Source organism: Hemiscyllium ocellatum, chromosome 28 (assembly GCF_020745735.1).
Source record: "Hemiscyllium ocellatum isolate sHemOce1 chromosome 28, sHemOce1.pat.X.cur, whole genome shotgun sequence".
Lineage (NCBI taxonomy): Eukaryota > Metazoa > Chordata > Chondrichthyes > Orectolobiformes > Hemiscylliidae > Hemiscyllium > Hemiscyllium ocellatum.
The window spans coordinates 29,943,243-29,962,549 of record NC_083428.1 but is presented as its reverse complement, the minus strand read 5'-3'; the positions used below and the strand labels follow the sequence as shown (position 1 = coordinate 29,962,549).

The window sequence follows — 19,307 nt, the reverse complement described above, 5'->3', positions numbered from 1 at the left end:
AGCCTGTCCAACTCACACAATCAAGATATTAGCCCTGTAAATCTTTGAACTTCTTCCAACACATCTACACCCTTCCTGAAATAAAGACAGCAATATTGTACACGAATCAGATGTGGTCTCATTTTTGCATTCAATTTCTCTCTCAACAATGATGTTGTTCTATCAGTTTTTCTAATTACTTGTTGTACCTGCATACTAATCTTTTGCAATTGTTTTTATTCTTCGTACCAAAATGGACAATGACGTTTTTCTGATTATACTCCATTTGCCAGATCTTTGTCAACTCACTTATCTACATTCCTTTGCAGCTTCCTTATGAGCAGATTTAGACCCACATCTTCTGTCCCTTCAGATTAGTTTCCTTACAGTGTGGATAAAGGCCCTTTGGCCCAATAAGTCCACACAGACCCATTTCCCTCTGACTAATACTATGGGCAATTTAGGTCACCTGACCTGCACACTGTGGGAGGAAACCCACGCAGACACGGGGAGAATGTGCAAACTCCACACAGACAGTTGCCGGAGGCTGGAATCAAACCTGGGTCCCTGGTGCTGTGAGGCAGCAGTGCTAACCACTGAGCCATTCAAGTCTTTCATATAAATTGTAAAAACTCAGTTCTGAGAAAGGGTCACTGGACCTGAAACGTTAACTCTGATTTCTCTCCACTGATGCAGCCAGAACTGCCGAGCTTTTTCCTGCAATTCCTGAATAAATATGAGTTTCCTTTTGCTAAACCATATTATCTCTGCCTGATTATCTTGAATTTTTCCAAGTGCCCGGCTAATAACATCAGCAAATTAGCTTCTAAGATTTTTGTTAAACCAGGTGTAAAGCTAGCTAGCCTGTCATCAGGTCTCTGTCTCTCTCCGTTTCTGAATAAAGGAATAACACACTATTTTCCAATCTAACTGAGTCTTCCAGGAGAAAGTGAGGACTGCAGATGCTGGAGATCAGACTCGAGAGTGTGGTGCTGGAAAAGCACAGCAGGTCAGGCAGCATCTGAGGAGCAGGAGAATCGATGTTTCGGGCATTAGCCCTTCATCAGGAATGGTTTATGTCCAAAATTTCGATTCTCCTGCTCCCTGGATGCTGCCTGACTGGCTGTGCTTTTTTTTGAACACTACACTAACTGAGCATTCCTCAAATCTAAGGAATTTGAGAATTAAAACCAATGCATCAACCATCTCACTACCTAGCTCCAATGTTATAGAACATAGAACATTACAGCGCAGTTCAGGCCCTTCGGCCCTCAATGTTGCGCTGCCCTGTCATACTAATCTGAAGCCCATCCCACCTACACTATTCCATGTACGTCCATATGCCTGTCCAATGACGACTTAAATGCACTTAAACTTGGCGAATCTACTACCGTTGCAGGCAAAGCATTCCTACTCTCTGAGTAAAGAAACTACCTCTGACATCTGTCTTATACCTATCTCCCCTCACTTTAAAGTTGTGTCCCCTCGTGTTTGCCATCCCCATATTTGGAAAAAGACTCTCCCTGTCCACCCTATCTAACCCTCTGATTATCTTGTATGTCTCAATTAAGTCACCTCTCAACCTTCTTCTCTCTAACGAGAACAGCCTCAAGGCCTCAGCCTTTCCTTGTAAGACCTTCCTTCCATACCAGGCAACATCCTAGTAAATCTCTTCTGCACCCTTTCCAAAGCTTCCACATCCTTCTTATAATGTGGTGACCAGAACTGTACACAATACTCCAAGTGTGGTCGTACCAGAGCTTTGTACAGCTGAAGCAGTTCTGGAACTCAATCCCTCTATTAATAAAGGCCAAAACACTTTATGCCTTCTTAACAACCCTGTCAATCTGGGTGGCAACTTTCAGGGATCTGTGTACATGGACACCGAGATCTCTCTGCTCATCTGCACTCCCAAGAATCCTACCATTAGCCCAGTACTTTGCATTCTGATTACGCCGGCCAAAGTGTATCGCCTCACACTTGTCCACATTAAACTCCATTTGCCACCCCTCAGCCCAGCTCTGCATCCTATCTATGTCTCTCTGTAACCTACTACATCCTTCGTCACTATCCACAACTCCACCAAACTTAGTGTCATGCGCAAATTTACTAACCTACCCTTCTAAGCCCTCACCCAGCTTTTTAATTCAGGTGCACCAACCCTGGACTATCTGTATTACACATTATGGGGACTACAATCTTTGACTCTTTTTACCATCTCCTAATAAATCATTGAGACTTGCTTCATTCTATAAACGTCTTAAAGGGAGAGGTGGAGTGAGGTGCCATCTTTTAAACATCAACAAGGACAGTGTCTATTTCATTATTATAGTCTTTCTTCAGGCCCCGTGATAGAAAATGTTTTCTCTTCAGTTCAGTGCACTATAAACATTCTCACTCTTCTTACCTTCACAGTTAAAACCGGTGCCATCCAATGAGAATCCCTTCTGGCAGTCACAGCTGAAACTTCCTGGTGTATTTTGGCATGTGCCCTTTGAACCACAGATTGTGGGCTGACCCATGCATTCATTATTGTCTGTTGTCAAGATATGATAAAGTTACTTTACTAAGAGGGCTCAGTGCATAACATCAAATTACATCAAATATTCATGATGGTTGTGCACAGGGAACGTGGTGAAGAGAGATGTGAATCAAAGTGAAGTTGACCGAGTCCTCAATTGCTGTCCACACAAGTGCCTCTTGTGGAGTTCAGTGGTCAGGAGCAGGGACCATGGTTAATATGTTCACAGGGGCAAAGAGGCAAACTTCATCATGCTCATTTCAATCCCAGCTTGGATCAGCAAACCTACCAGAGCTCGGCAAATAGATATGGGAAGGAGCTGCTTTGCGTGAATCCACTCAGGCACCAGGCAGAGGGAAGTGGACTGATCTAATCACACATACTAGCCAGTGGGCATACACATAACACACACTGTGCAGTGAGCATACTCACCCAGTTCACACTGGGCAGTGATCATACCCACCCAATACACACTGGGCAGTGATCATACCCACCCAATACACACTGGGCAGTGAGCAAACACCCAACACACACTGGGCAATTAGCATACATTTACAACACACACTGGGCAAAGAGCATACACCCACCCAACACACACTGGACAGTGATCACACCCACTCACATACACTGTGCTGTGAGCAAACACCCAACACACGCTGAGCAGTGAGCATACCCACCCAACACACACTGGGCTGTGAGCATACACCCAACACACACTGGGAAGTGAGCATACCCACCCAACACACATTGGGCAGTGAGTATAGCCACCCAATACACACTGGGCAGTGAGTATAGCCACCCAATACACACTGGGCAGTGAGCATACCCACCCAATACACACTGGGCAGTGAGTATAGCCACCCAACACACACTGGGCAGTGAGCATACACCCTGTAAGCACTGGGCAGTGGGCATACCCACCCAACACACACTGGGCTGTGAGCATACACCCAACACACACTGGGCAGTGAGCGCACCCACCCAACACACTGGTCAGTGAGCATACACCAATACACACTGGGCAATGAGCATACACCCACCCAACACACATGGTGCTGTGAGTGAACACCCAACACACACTGAACAGTGGGCATACCCACCCAACACACACTGGACAGCGATCACACAGCCAACACACACTGGGCAGTGAGCATACACCCATCACACAGTGGGCTGTGAATATCACCACTGAATATACACTAGGCAGGGAATATCACATTGCACAGGGCATTACCTACCCACCTAACCAATGCAGAGGTCCACTCCCTTTGTGGAGAAACCTAGATTTTGAAGCCGAATTCCTGATCATGTCAATGGTTTGGGTCACGAATTGTGTTATACAGACCTGCACTGAGTTAACCCAAACAGGCATGTAAGAGTCAACTCTGAACAATTCTAACTGACTCAAACAGGAATCAATGCAGAATTGGAAAGATTTTGGAATTTAAAGCTACCCTTTGCAAGTGTTGACATTTACTCACCGATGCACGATGTGTGGTGTTGTGTGAAACCGGGTGGACATTTGCACGTAAAGGATCCAATTGTGTTAACACACAGGAACTGACAGTTATGCTGTTTCGTTGAACATTCATCAAGATCTAAGGAAGTAAAAGAGAAAAAAGGAACAATCAGAAGGGACATGAAATAGAAATCATTCCAGAGAGATAAGAAATAGGAATAGTGCTGGGGAACGATTAACGGGAGTAACACTTTAGGATGTGAAACGGCAATATTCCGAGCAAGGGGATTGAGAGTTTTGGTTTTAAAGGACAGCGAAAACCAGGGGATTTTTTGAAGCACCTTTTCTTGAATAAGTTTCATAATCTTAGTGCTTCAGTATTAGAAGCATTTTCACCCTGCATTCAGGCAGCTGCCTGGCTTTGTTGATTAAATCTCTTAAAATAATAAGCGGGTGAGTGCAGGTCCAAGACTCCCAAACTTTGGACAGGGTTCGAGTTTATAAAATCATTTTTTTCCTAAATAGGATAATCCACGCAGAACAGGTTGTTGGAGGAGGGAGCTGATAGAGATTGATATCACTAAGGGAGCATAATCAAATTCTATTGGGAAACCAATTGAACTTGAAAATTCTATCTGAGGACACAAAGTGGAATTCTCAAAAACTAAACAGAGATTTTCATTTCACCCTTGAACCAGGTTGAAATACATCTTAAATATAATTTAAATGCATCTTTCAATTTCAGAAGGTCCTTCTCTGTCTCCAATAGGAATGATCCTCAGCCACAAAACAATCTGTGTGGGTAGAATTGAGGAACCGCAAAAGGTTTAAAAAAAAACCCATAGTTTTAGAGTAATGTACGAACCTCCAAACAGCAGTTAGGAGCTGGGGTGCAAGATACATCAGTAAATAGAAAAGATATGTCGGAAAGGCAAAGTTATAGTGGTCATGGGGCTTTTCAAAATGCAGGTGGACTGGGAACATCAGATTGGTAGTAGATTGCAAGAAAATAAATTTGTGGAATGTCTACGCGATGGTCTTTTGGAGCAGCTTAAGACTATAAGACATAGGAGTGGAAGTAAGGCCATTCGGCCCATCGAGTCCACTCCCCCATTCAATCATGGCTGATGGGCATTTCAACTCCACTTACCCGCATTCTCCCCGTAGCCCTTAATTCCTCGAGACAACAAGAATCTATCAATCTCTGCCTTGTGGTGGAGCCCACGAGACAACAGGCAATACTAGATTTAGTGTTGTGCAGTGAGGCAGACTTGATAAGGGAGCTTAAGGTGAAGTCACCTGTGGGAGCAGTGATCATAATATGTTAGAATTTTCTCTGCAATTTGAGAGGGAGAAGTTGGAATCATTGGTAACGGTATTCCAGCTGAATAAAGGCAAGTATAGAAGCATGAGAGAGGAGCGGGGAAGAATTGACTGGGAGAGAAGCTCAACAGGAAAGACAGTGGAACAGCAATGGCAGGAGATTCTGGGAGTAATTCAGGAGACGCAGCAGAGATTCATCCCGAGGAAAAAGCAGCATGGTACAGGGAGGATGAGGCAACCATGGCTGACTAGGGAAGTCAAGGTCAGCATAAAAGTAAAAGCGAAAGCATATCATGTGGTGAAGGGCAGTGGGATACCAGAGGATTGGGAAGCTTATAAAGACCAAGAGAGAGCAACAAGAAAAAATTAGGGAGGGGATTAAATATGAGGGTAAGCTAGCCAGTAATATAAAAGAAAGACTGTAAGAGTTTCTTTAAGGATAAAAGAGGGGCAAAAGTGGACATTGGGCCACTGGAAAATGATGCTGGAGAGATAGTCGTGGGGAAATAAAGAAATTGCTGAGGAACTGAATAATTTCTTCGCATCAATCTTCATGGTGGAAGACATGAGTAATATCCCAAAAATTCAACAGAATGAGGAGTCAGAGCTGAGTATGGCAGCCATCACTGAGGAGAAGGTGCTAGAAAAGTTAATGGCCTGAAAGTGGCTAAATCACCTGGAGCAGGAGGACTACACCCCAGAGTTCTAAGGGAGTCAGCTGGAGAAATAGTGGAGGTATGAGTGGTGATATTTCAGGAATCACTAGGATCAGGGAGGGTCCCAGAGGACTGGAAAATCGCTTACGTGTCAACCCTGTTTAAAAAGGGAATAAGGCAGAAGATGGAAAATTACATACTGATGAGCCTAACCTCGGTTGTGGCTAAAATCCTGGAATCTGTTGTGTAGGACGAGATTTCTGAACACTTGGACGTGCATGGTAAAATAGGGCAAAGTCAGCATGGTTTCATCAAGGGGAGGTCATGCCTGACAAATCTGCTGGAATTCTTTGAGGAGGCAGGTTAGACCAAGGTGAGCCAATGGATATTATTTACTCATTCTTGAAGAAGGCCTTTGACAAGGTGCCGCACAGGAGGCCGCTGACTAAGGTAAGAGGCCATGGTGTTTAGAGGCAAGGTGCTAGCGTGAATAGAAGCTGGGCTATCTGACAGAAAGTAGAGAGTGGAGGTAAAAGGGTCTGTCTCAGAGGACAGCCGGTGACAAGTGGTGTTCTGCAAGGCTCAGTGTTGGGACCACTTCTTTTCACTTTATACATTAACATTCTTCTAGATGAAGAAACTGAGGGCATTCTGGCTATATTTGCATAGAGAGGAACAGGTAGCATTGAGGAGGCGGGAAGGCTGCAGAAGGATGTGGACAGGTTGAGAGAGTGGGTAAAGAAGTGGCAGATAGAGTATAATGTGGAAAAATGTGAGGTCATGCACTTTGATAGGAAGAGTAGAGGTATGGACTATTTTCTAAATGGGGAGAAAATTCAGAAGTCTGAAGCACAAATAGTCTTGGGAGTTCTAGTCCAGAATCCCCTTAAGGTAAACTTGCAGGTTGAGTCAGTAGTTAGGAAGGCAAATGCAATGATGGCATTTATTTTGGGAGGACTTGAATATAAAAACAGGGATGTACTTCTGAGGCTATATAAGGCTACAGTCAGACCACATTTGGAGAAGTGTGTGTGGTTTTGGGCCCCATATCTCAGGAAGGATGTACTAGCCCTGGAGCATGTTCAGAGGAGGTTCACGAGAATGGTCCCAGGAATGACAAGCTTAACATATGAGGAACATTTGTGGACTCTGGGTTTATACTTGATGGAGTTTAAAAAGATGAGGGGAGATCTGATTGAGACATATAGAATACTGAATGGCCCGGACAGAGTGGATGTTGGGAAGATATTTCCATTGGTAGGGGAGGCAATGACCCATTGGTATTGTCACTGGAATCTTAACCCAGAGACCCAGGGAATGAATCCTGCCAATTTAATAAATATCTGGAATCAAGAGTCAATGATGACCAGGAATCCATTGTTGATTGTTGGAAAAACCCATCTGGTTAACTCATGTTTTTTAGGGAAGGAAACTGCTGTCCTTACCTGGTCCAGACCCACAGACCCGCTGGGATGGGCAATAAATTTTAATTATCCAGTGACACCCTCATCCCGTGAATGAGTGAAAAAAAAGAAGAGATTGGGACCCGAGGGCATAGTCTAAGAGTAAAGGGAAGACCTTTTAGAATGGAGATAAGGAGAAACTTCTTCAGCCAGAGAGTGGAGAGTCTATGCAATTCACTGCCACAGAAGGCTGTGGAGGCCAGATCACTGAGTGTGTTTAAGACTGAGATAGATAAGTTCTTGAGTATCAAGGGGATCAAAGGTTGCAGGAAAAAAGTGGGAGAATGGGTTGAGAAACGTATCAGCCATGATTGAACGGCAGAGCAGACCTGATAGGCTGAATGGTCTAATTTCTGCTCCTATGTCTCATGGTCTTAAAATGTTTGGATATCAGTTGTTTCTATCTCTTCTCTGAAATCCCCTGTAGAACCAGGTGCTGGAAGGTGAAGTTATTCTGTCTGCAGTAGCTCATAACTTAGGAAATACCAATTAATGCTCAGAAAGATGCCACAAATCGAATCCCAATAATAGTCAGGTAATCTGTTTATTTCTTTATATTAGTTGAGGGGTAAGCATTAACCAGGTGACGGTGGAAAAATGCTATGAATCTCTTCAAAGTAATTCCATGGGATCTTTTATCTTACTCAAGAGAATATACAGGAATTCATTAACTGCCTTATTCAAAAGATGTAAACCCTAAGCAGTGCAGCACTTCCTAATAACTGCAATGTGATCATCAGCCTGGATTTTCAGAGATTTAAGTCTCTAGACTGGGACTTAAATCTTTAACCTTCTTATTTGGTGGAAAAGAACACTTTTGTTTGAGCCCCTAGTCACACATAGGTGTTTTACACTGACCCACCAAGCAGGATACTTCTGATTTACAGCTCCCCAGCTCCTTACCTTTACATGTCTTTCCATCTTCCTGCAGAATGTAGCCTCGCGGACATGAGCATTGGTAGCTACCTTCTGTGTTCTTGCAGATGAAGTTGCATGGTTTGGGTGACAGCGCACATTCATCAAGATCTGCAAGGAAGCAATGGGGAGGAAAGTGTTAATGCTGTGAGTTATGTTTTGTAATCCCATCTAGCCAGGTTAATGGGATTGTGGTTAGTGTGCCAGTACTGGATAGCGATTGAGTGTATTGCTTCAGACAATGCATTGGAAGCCCTCGCTGCTGCTGTATCTGTTCAGGAAGAAGCAATGGAGTACAGAACAGCATTAACAGCATTAACAAAAACTAGAATCAAATTTTTTCTCCAGTGTTTTTTTTAACTAGAATTACTGATAAAAGTACTGACAGTGTTTCATTTCCTTCTTAGTGATCATCATTCGAGTTCTCATTCAATCACCCAAAAGTTGTTCCCACTGCCAATGATAAACATGACATACTGGTTTCCATTAAAACTTATTCTTGGGGTCGCTTTCTCTGCTAGGTGTCTGTGGAGGCAAAATCCCAGGTAATTATTGAATCCTGTTCCAAAATTGTAGAAGCTTATTGAGGCCGCTTTTAAATGCACCTTGTATGGGTGGCACGGTGGTTCAGTTGTCAGCACTGCTGCCTCATAGCACCAGGGACCAGAGTTCAATTCCAGCCTGAGGTGACTGTCTGTGTGGAGTTTGCACATTCTTCCCGTGTCTGCGTGGGTTTCCTCCGGGTGCTCCAGTTTCCTCCCACAATCCAAAGGTGATTGGCCATGCTAAATTGCCTGTAGTGTTCAGGGGTGTGTAGGTTAGGTGCATGCGTTAGGGGTAAATGTAGGGGAATGGATCTGTGTGGGATACTCTTCGGAGGGTCAATGTGGACTTGTTGGGCCGATGGGCCTGTTCCCACACAGTAAGGATTCTAAATCTAATAGGCCATTCATCGCTTACTTCTTGCTCTCTGACACATCTTACCCTGTTTTTCTTTATTTTATTGATGTTATAGTAGTCAATGTTTCTCAGAACTTTCTCTGTTGATCTTTCTGAGCTCCAAATGTCCCAATTCAAGTCCACCATTCCTGTTCCTTGCATCCTCACTGTGCTCAAATGATCAGTCTCCCTCAAACCCTAATCCATTATTTTCTAGGATCTGAAAGCTTGGGTGTGTCTTACCCCTTCTCCCTCCACCCCTTATCTGAAGCTTTTTAAAATCTAAACTTGGTCATTTGACCTCTGTTTCCCAACTTGCCTCAGTTTCTCTCCTATAATTTCCGACCTTAATACATCCAGAATGTTAGCCTTGAGTTGTCACTTGGATGTCTCAATTCAATAACAGAATGTACTTTTCCTTAAAAAACAATGCTAACAAGGTGTGTACAAGAAGGGTGTTCTGCATCACGTACAGTTTGTACTCTGAAAAGGTGACAGAAAGAGTTCTCACCAACACAGGAGGTTGCTGTTAGATCAGTGGTGTATCCAATATTACAGAAACAGCGGAAGGAGCCCATGGTGTTAATGCACTGTCCGTTCTTACACAGGTTCGGTACTACTCTACATTCATCGATATCTGAAATGTATAAGAAATATCTGTAACTATATCCTATTGTGAATATCTAATTCATCGTTCATCTGTTTTAAGAATACAAACTCAGTTTCAGGAATATATCTTATGGTTTTAGTTTTAAAAAATGTCAGCATAGGAGAGAGCTGTAAAACAGTAGTTGGACCTACTTCGGAAAGAGCTGGAAATGTGACGTCTACAATGATCGCCACAGGGGCATTCCAGAGAAACTTGGAACTAAATTAGTTGAAAAGCATGCAAAGGATCCTGAAAGGTTGAAAACCCCATTTACTTCATCAGATCAATGGAGAAACTGTATATGAGGGATAATTAATCTAAAGGTTGGTTCGCACTCAGCCCTGAGCAGGATATAACATTATGAAACTATCCTGAGCGGGAAGGCAATAGCCTCATGATATTATTGTGAGGCTATTATCTAGAGAGCCAGGTCATTTTTAAATTCTGTCATAGCAGATGGCGGAATTTGAATTCATTAATAATGTGGAATAAAGAGGCTAATGATAACCATGAAATTGTTGCTGATTTTTGCAAAACCCCATCTGGTTCCCTAATGTCTGTCAGGGAAGGAAATTTTCAGTCCTTACCTGGTCTGGTCTACATGTGACTTCACAGCCATAGCAACGTGGATGAATCTTAACTGCCCTCTTAGTAATTAGGGAAAAGTAATAAATGGTGGCCTAGCCAGTGATGCCCACATCCCATGAACGAACAAAAACAATCCAGTAAATCCAGAGATACAGAACTTCTGAACTGTAATAGGCTCAGGGAAAAGGACTCAACTTTATAACAAACTTTGTGTGAGCCTTTAACATGGGCTAGAGTAAAACAGCATCACATTCCTGGAAAAGTATTCACAATGGCAAAATACATTCAATTCTTCATTGTATTGTTGATCTATGACTTCACCTGTGATACTGATGTATGGCTCTATGCACTCATCTCCCTCTACAAATAAATGTTTGTCAGACAATGTTGTGTCAATAGCAGGACTGGTGTCCTCCAGGGCCGTACCAAAGTGTCGGTTAGAACAAATCGACCAAGAGATAATGGTCAGTCCACATGCTGTGCAACAGGACGTACTTTGGATACTGTCATCGGACTGAAATATACCAACAGGAAATTGCTTGCAGGGGATGAATATAGTCTAGAAAGACACTTCGAGGTTGTGGTGAATCTTACCTTTTCCATTCTAGCATCACCTTTGCCTGGTGCCAGTGGTAATAGTCTCAAACAAGCGTTTTTGACAAATGTGACGTTCAAACTGAATGAGGGCAATCACAACGCAGTGAGGGACTGATAAGGTGGCTCATGGAGCACTTTCTTACCAGGAAACAGATGGGAGTCGACTGACACAACCAATACACAGAGGAGATAATTTTCCTATCAGACCAGAAGCCACATCCATTAAAAACACATTTTGGAAATGTAGGTACGTGATTTTCTGATTGTTAACTTGAAATCACACACATTAAGTTCCAGTGGGCTCAGCTGGCCCAAAGTTGGAAAATTACTGAAATGGCATCTACTTTTGAAAGACCGAGAGGATCTGAATAGATCTGCTTTACCTCTACCATCTGTGGCATATCCAGGTCCATGTGGGCACATTTTTTTGTAACGGGCAGTGCCAGGCAGTGGGCATAGCTCACACTGGTTACCCCATCCTCTGCCTCCATTGCAGCAGCACTCCGACTTGGTGACCAGGTTGCGGTTGGTGGATGACATTTGGCACATGGTTTGCAAAACTTCAATGAAACAGAATCCCTGACGATTATCTATATTAGAAGAAAGAACGTTAGGTCGGATTACAGAGGTGATCCACAGACAACAGGGTAGGAATCACAATTTCATTGTTAAAAATTGTTAAACATAAGACAAACGATCATGTATTTGTCATCTTATTTAATTTCTTCTTCCTGTTATTCTAACTTCTAAAACTTCATGAAATATCTATGACTATCTGATGTGGGACTGAGTTAAAAATACCCCAGTGTGGGGTGACTGACCAGGGAACTGGAAGTCAACAACTTTGGAAGAAGTGAAGATGGACTTTGAAAAAGAGGAAGATCAGTATCTATGTTTTTAATTATAAATGAATTTTCCAGGGTCTGATGCATATTCAGAGAATACCATAAATGCAAAGTCAAATTAGTCATTTTAACCTGACAATTCTTTTCACGTAATTAAATATTCAACATAGAGTCATAGAGCATGGAAACAGGTCCTTTGGTACAACTGGTCCCACCAGCTTGCGTTTGGCCCATATCCCTCCAAATCTTTCCTGTTCATGCACTTATTCAAATGCCTTTTAAACTTTGTAACTGTATTGCATCCACTACCTCCTCTGTCAGTTCATTCCACACAGATATCACTCTCTGTGTAAAAACGTCACCTTTCATGTCCTTTTAGGAGATAGTGAGGACTGCAGATGCTGGAGTGGTCAGAGTTGATAAAATGTGGCACACCAGGTCAGGCAGTAACTGAGGAACAATGTCTTTTTGAAATCGTTCGCCTCTCACCTTCTAAGTATGCCCCCTAGTTTTGAACCCACATCTTAGGGAAAAGATGTCTGCTATTCACCTTATCTATGACCCTCAGGATTTTATAAACCTCTATAAGGTCACCCCTCAACCACCTACAGTTCGGTGAAAAATCATGAATGGAGATACAGCTTTACACACACCCACAAAAACACCAAAAACTAGAACACCCACAGTGTGACCACACCCAAAACATACACCCACAGTGTGACCCACCCAAAATATACACCCACAGTGTGACCCAACCCAAAACATATACCGACAGTGTGACCCAACCCAAAATACACACCCACAGTGTGACCCAACCCAAAATATACACCCACAGTGTGACCCAATCCAAAATATACACCCACAGTGTGATCCAACCCAAAATACACACCCACAGTGTGACCCAACCCAAAATATACACCCACAGTGTGACCCAATCCAAAATATACACCCACAGTGTGACCCAATCCAAAATATACACACACAGTGTGATCCAACCCAAAATATACACCCAGTGTGATCCAACCCATAATATACACCCACAGTGTGACCCAACACAAAATATACACCCACAGTGTGATCCAACCCAAAATATACACCCACAGTGTGACCCAACACAAAATATACACCCACAGTGTGATCCAACCCAAAATATACACCCACAGTGTGATCCAATCCAAAATATACACCCACAGTGTGACCCAATCCAAAATATACACACATAGTGTGATCCAACCCAAAATATACACCCACAGTGTGACCCAACCCAAAATATACACCCACAGTGTGACCCAACACAAAATATATACCCACAATGTAACCCAATCCAAAATATACACCAACAGTGTGACCCAACCCAAAATATACACCCACAGTGTGATTCAACCCATAAATATACACCCACAGTGTGACCCAACCCAAAATATACACCCACAGTGTGATCCAACCCAAAATATACACCCCCAATGTGACCCAACCCAAAACATACACCGACAGTGTGACGCAAACCAAAATATACACCCACAGTATGATCCAACCCATAAATACACACCCACAGCGTGATCCAATCCAAAATATACACCCACAGTGTGACCCAACACAAAATATACACCCACATTGTGACCCAACCCAAAACATACACCCAGTGTGACCCAACCCAAAACATACACCCACAGTGTGATCCAACCCATAAATATACACCCACAGTGTGATCCAACCCAAAATATACACCCACAGTATGATCCAACCCAAAATATTCACCCACAGTGTGATCCAACCCATAAATATACACCCACAGTGTGACCCAACGCAAAATATTCACCCACAGTGTGATCCAATCCAAAATATACACCCACAGTGTGATCCAATCCAAAATATACACCCACAGTGTGATTCAACCCATAAATATACACCCACAGCGTGATCCAACCCAAAATATACACCCACAGTGTGACTAAACCCAAAATATACACCCACAGTGTGACCCAACCCAAAACATACACCCACAGTGTGACCCAATCCAAAATATACACCCACAGGAGGTGCAGGTGAATTTGTGATGGATATGGAAGGATCCCTTGGGGCCTTGGAGGGAAGTGATGGAGGAGGTGTGGTCGCAAGTTTTGCATTTCTTCCAAGGCAAACCTCCCCTCTCACTTCCCTCTAAGGCACACCACCCCATCACTTCCCTCCAAGGCCCCAATGGATCCTTCCATATCCATCACAAATTCACCTGCACCTCCACACACGTCATTTACTGTATACGCTGCACCCGATGTGGTCTCCTCTACATTGGGGAGACAGGCCGCCTACTTGCGGAACGTTTCAGGGAACTCCTCTGGGACACCCGCACCAACCAACCCAACCGCCCTGTGGCTGAACACTTTTAACTCCCCCTCCCACTCCGCCAAAGACATGCAGGTCCTTGATCTCCTCCATCGCCAGACCATGGCAACACGACGCCTGGAGGAAGAGCGCCTCATCTTCCGCCTAGGAACCCTCCAACCACAAGGGATGAATGCGGATTTCTCCAACTTCCTCATTTCCTCTCCCCCCACCTTATCTCAGTCCCAACTATTGGACTTAGCACTGCCTTCTTGACCTGCAATCTTCTTCCCGACCTCTCCGCCCCCACCCCTCTCCGGCCTATCACCCTCACCTTAATCTCCTTCCACCTATCGCATTTCCAACGCCCCTCCCCCAAGTCCATCCTCCCTGGCCTTTTATCTTTGCCTGCTTGGCACACCTTCCTCATTCCTGAAGAAGGGCTCATGCCCGAAATGTTGATTCTCCTGCTCCTTGGATGCTGCCTGACCTGCTGAGCTTTTCCAGCAACACATTTTTCAGCTCTGATCTCCAGCATCTGCAGTCCTCACTTTCTCCAAAACATATACCCCCAGTGTGACCCAACCCAAAACACACACCCATAGATGCAGAAGGATTCAGCCCCTGAAATGTATTTTCTTGCCATTGGGAAGGATGGTGTCAGGAATTCTGCTAAGCGAGTCTATGGGAAGTGCACTCTGATTCTGATTCTCCAAGCTAACCTGTAGCAAATGAATCCAGCTCAGTTCAGAACGAAATCCCATCCTCAATGTTTAACTACGTCACCTTTTAGCTCTTTGGCATAATGCATGACTATAAGCAGTCAAAAGGGAGTTAAGGTATGAGTGATTCAACTGTTCAATTGGTAAACGGGCAGGTTTGGTGTTGCTGCTTTAGCAAATACCAATCACCAGGATAAAGCAGAACAGACCAGGCTTCACTAGCTATATCTAAACAGACCAGGTTTCACTAGCTATATCTAAACAGACCAGGTTTCACTAGCTATACCTAAACAGACCGGGTTTCACTAGCTATATCTAAACAGACCAGGTTTCACTAGCTATATCTAAACAGACCAGGTTTCACTAGCTATCTCTAAGTATTGGGCACTGAATGAGAATACAAGCCGGGAAATCATTGCTCAGTATCTCAGTCTGTCTGTTCACTCTGTGTAGTATTTGATTTTATGACCCATCACCTCTCTTGCCGCTCCTGATAATTCCCTGCAATATTCCTGAGACAATCAAATTTCATGCTAATTAGCAACACGTTCCCAATGGAGCTTGTGGATGCTTCGAGGTTCCCCACTTACCCAGACATTCTGTAGCTGATGGACTTTCCAAGAAGCCTTCGTTGCAGTCACATCGGTAGCTGCCGACTGTGTTGATACATCGGCCATTCTGACATATCCCTGGTTTAGTGCGACACTCGTTTTCATCTGAGAATGTTCCAATAGAAGTTTAACCATGTATGAAGATGAAAGAACTGCTTTTACAGAAAGCATCTTATCCAGTCTCGCAGCAACACTTCATTTAATGCATAGTTACTGTTGTTATGTTGTTATTTTGAGGGGTACTCATTGGTACGTTAGTCACGACATTGGGAGCACTCACTGCTGAGGACATAAGTCACAGACAGGGCTTTGCTTAATCTAAAGAAATGTCTGACAATAGAACACTCTATGAGTACTGCACTGAGTGTCAGTCTGGATTATGTTCACAAGTCTTGGGCTGGGGTTAGAACTAACAAACATTACGCAGTAGCATCAGTGCTACAATTGAGCAAATTTGAAATTTAGACTTTCCTTGAAACCAAATTTAGATTCAACGCACAGAAGCAATTTCTCTGCTGACCATTTCTGTTTGTCAGTCAAGATGATTTTAAATTAATTTCTTTTTAGCGAATACAGGTTGGGAACTTGTTTGGTACAAGATCATTCTCTCTTAACTCCAACGCCCAAAACATCTGAATATTCCAAAGTTAAGCACCAACATTTTACGGTGACGTTTATCATGAATGAATTCAGACGTATGTAAAGACAAGATACACCACATTTTGAGAATTAAAATGAGTTCACACTTCCCACATCATAAATTTCACATACACAGAATCATTTGTTTGCACTAACTGGTCCAAATTAGTTAGTGAGTTTCTGGTGAGATTTCTGCCCAGTAACTGAGCCTTCACTGACTACGTCACTTGAAGGTTGGAGGGGAGTGGACGTAATGCCAGGCATGCCACCCAATTTCTCTTGGTGTGGTTATTTATTGCCAGAATCACATGGAGTTTGAAGACCATGCATCCCATCATGTCTATAACTGGCTTTCCAAATGAACATCTCAATTAATGCCATCCTCCTGCCTGCTTCCTATCTTTGCACATTGTTCCTTTTCAAATAACTGTCTCATTTCCTGTTGAATGCCTCAACCTCCACCACATCCTGCATTCAAAACCGTAATCATCTCGTGTGAAAAAGATTTTCTTCATATCTCTTCTGTCTATTTACTAATTGCTAATCTGCTCTCAATCCTTTCATGAGAAACATTTGCTGTCTCCCACCCCACCCCATCCATTCTGTATAGATCTCTTTTAATAAATCACAGGAAATTGTAGCTATGTTTTAATCAATCTGTTTGGAGAAGTTCTTATGCACCAATGGAACAGGTGGGACTCGAACGAGTGCCTCCTAGGTCAGAGGTAGGACATGCACCTCAGGAGATTGTGTGTTTTGTTAGCTGCTGTCTGAACCTGTTCTGCTACCTTCAATGACCTATGCACATATACACCAAGCTTCCCTCTCCCTCTGCACCCACGTTAGAGAGTTCCATTATTTTATCTTATTGCTGTTATAACCTCCCAACACCTGGAGGGAAAGGGCAGCAGTAATCACTGTGACAGTGGTGATAAAACCCTATTGCATTGGTTGGAAGAAGAAAGTGGATTGTTGCTCTCCATTCTCTCTGTCCCAGCCTCAATCATTAAGCTGCTGAAAAGTCTAGACCAGTCCAAGGCCTCCAGTTAAAAAAAACAATGTGGTGAGGTGTAGATCCTTCTTCTTATCCTATACAGTGGTACAGTTAGATGTTTTGCATATCTCTGGGGCACACAGGTACCTCCTGGCTCAGAGAGTAGGAACCAGTGGTATTGATGCAAGACTATTAACCCAGAGAAAATGTGTTGCTGGTTAAAGCACAGCAGGTTAGGCAGCATCCAAGGAATAGGAAATTCGATGTTTCGGGCACAAGCCCTTCATCAGAAATGCCCGAAACGTCGAATTTCCTATTCCTTGGATGCTGCCTAACCTGCTGTGCTTTAACCAGCAACACATTTTCAGCTGTGATCTCCAGCATCTGCAGACCTCATTTTTTACCCGAAGATATTAACCCAGAGACCCAGGTAATGTTCTGGGGGGGGGGGGGGGGGGGGCTCTGGTTTGAATTCCACAATGGCAGATGGTGACATTTGAATCCAATAAAATTCTGGAGTTAAAAGTCTAATGATGGCCATGAAGCCATTGTCAATTGTTGGAAAAACCCATCTAGTTCACCATCGTTTAGGGACGGAAACTGCTGCACTTACCTCTGCTGGCCTACATGTGACTCCAGACCCACAGCAATGCGGTTGACTCTGAACTGACCTCAGGGCAATTAGGGATGGGCAATAAATGTTGGCCTAGCTAGCAAAGACCACACCCCATGAATGAATAAAAAAAACAAGACAAACAGACATATGGTTAGAGAGACAAGTAGACACACACACGCACTCAAATATTTGCATACACACGGAGAGGGACAAGCGAATGCAGACACACACATTCAGGCAGGAAGATAGGAAGATTTACCCATGCAGCCCTCTCCATCTGGTCTTCGCATCATTCCAGGTGGGCAGATGCACATGAAAGTGCCGATCAAGTTCTTGCATATCATTCCCCGAGATTCACAGTCATGGAATCCTTCTGAACACTCATCCAAATCTGCAATTAGGGATTAGCACAAGTCAGCAGCGCATAAACCTCCCTCTTCGAACCCCAACACTCCTGCATCAACTCTCCACCCATTGACAGGAACATACACTTATGGTTGAATTGCTGTACAGTGTACCAGCTGTGTCAAAAATTGCCAAGGGTTTGGGACAATATTGGAATGTTGAGTGTTTGTGTAGTGAGCTACACAGGAACGGAAATGAACCACTCAGATAACGAAAGGTCTTGTACACTCCAGTCTGTGAAGTTACAAACAACAAGCTCAGTCATTGGGTAAATGATTTACATCTGAAACAGGCGAACAATTATCCATTTAATCATCCCTATGTGAATGACCGCTCTATCTTAAGAGAGCTGAATTTGTCAGTTGGACCTTAATTCAGTCAGCTGCTCAGGCTTTTACCAGGTTTGGGTCAGGTTATGAATTTGCAAAATGTTTATTGGGCCGTTTAGATCGAATTTATGTTGCATTACATTGGACATGCAATTGTTCACTTCACAGCAGGGGCATATCACCCCACAGCTGGGGCATATCACCCCACAGCAGGGACAGATCACCCCACAGCAGGGGCATGTCACCCCACAGCAGGGGCATATCACCCCACAGCAGGGGCATATCACCCCACAGCAGGAGCATATCACCCCACAGCAGGGGCATGTCACCCTACAGCAGGGACAGATCACCCCACAGCAGGGGCATGTCACCCTACAGCTGGGGCATATCACCCCACAGCTGGGGCAGATCACCCCACAGCTGGGGCATATCACCCCACAGCTGGGGCAGATCACCCCACAGCAGGGACATATCACCCCACGGCAGGGGCATATCACCCCACAGCAGGGACAGATCACCCCACAGCAGGGGCATGTCACCCCACGGCAGGGACATATCACCCCACAGCTGGGGCAGATCACCCCACAGCAGGGACATATCACCCCACAGCAGGGACAGATCACCCCACAGCAGGGGCATATCACCCCACCATTGACAATGGATTCAATTGGTTGTGGATCTCTGCACAGCCATGAATTAATAATTGCCTACACATCTGGAATTGGTTACTCCATA

General features: G+C 43.9%; 1 protein-coding gene across 1 annotated transcript in view; it reads right to left on the bottom strand.

Moving 5' to 3' along the window:
- The window catches only part of fbn2b (fibrillin 2b), a 374,963-nt gene that overhangs the window by 9,645 nt on the left and 346,011 nt on the right, over positions 1 to 19,307 (bottom strand). Inside the window, exons 55-61 of the mRNA XM_060846046.1 lie at positions 18,098 to 18,229; positions 15,569 to 15,694; positions 11,473 to 11,679; positions 9,767 to 9,892; positions 8,305 to 8,427; positions 3,982 to 4,098; positions 2,387 to 2,515 (exon numbers count right to left, since the gene is read on the bottom strand). Coding sequence (XP_060702029.1) covers positions 2,387 to 2,515; positions 3,982 to 4,098; positions 8,305 to 8,427; positions 9,767 to 9,892; positions 11,473 to 11,679; positions 15,569 to 15,694; positions 18,098 to 18,229 — 960 coding nt within the window. The remainder of the gene's footprint in view (positions 1 to 2,386; positions 2,516 to 3,981; positions 4,099 to 8,304; positions 8,428 to 9,766; positions 9,893 to 11,472; positions 11,680 to 15,568; positions 15,695 to 18,097; positions 18,230 to 19,307) is intronic.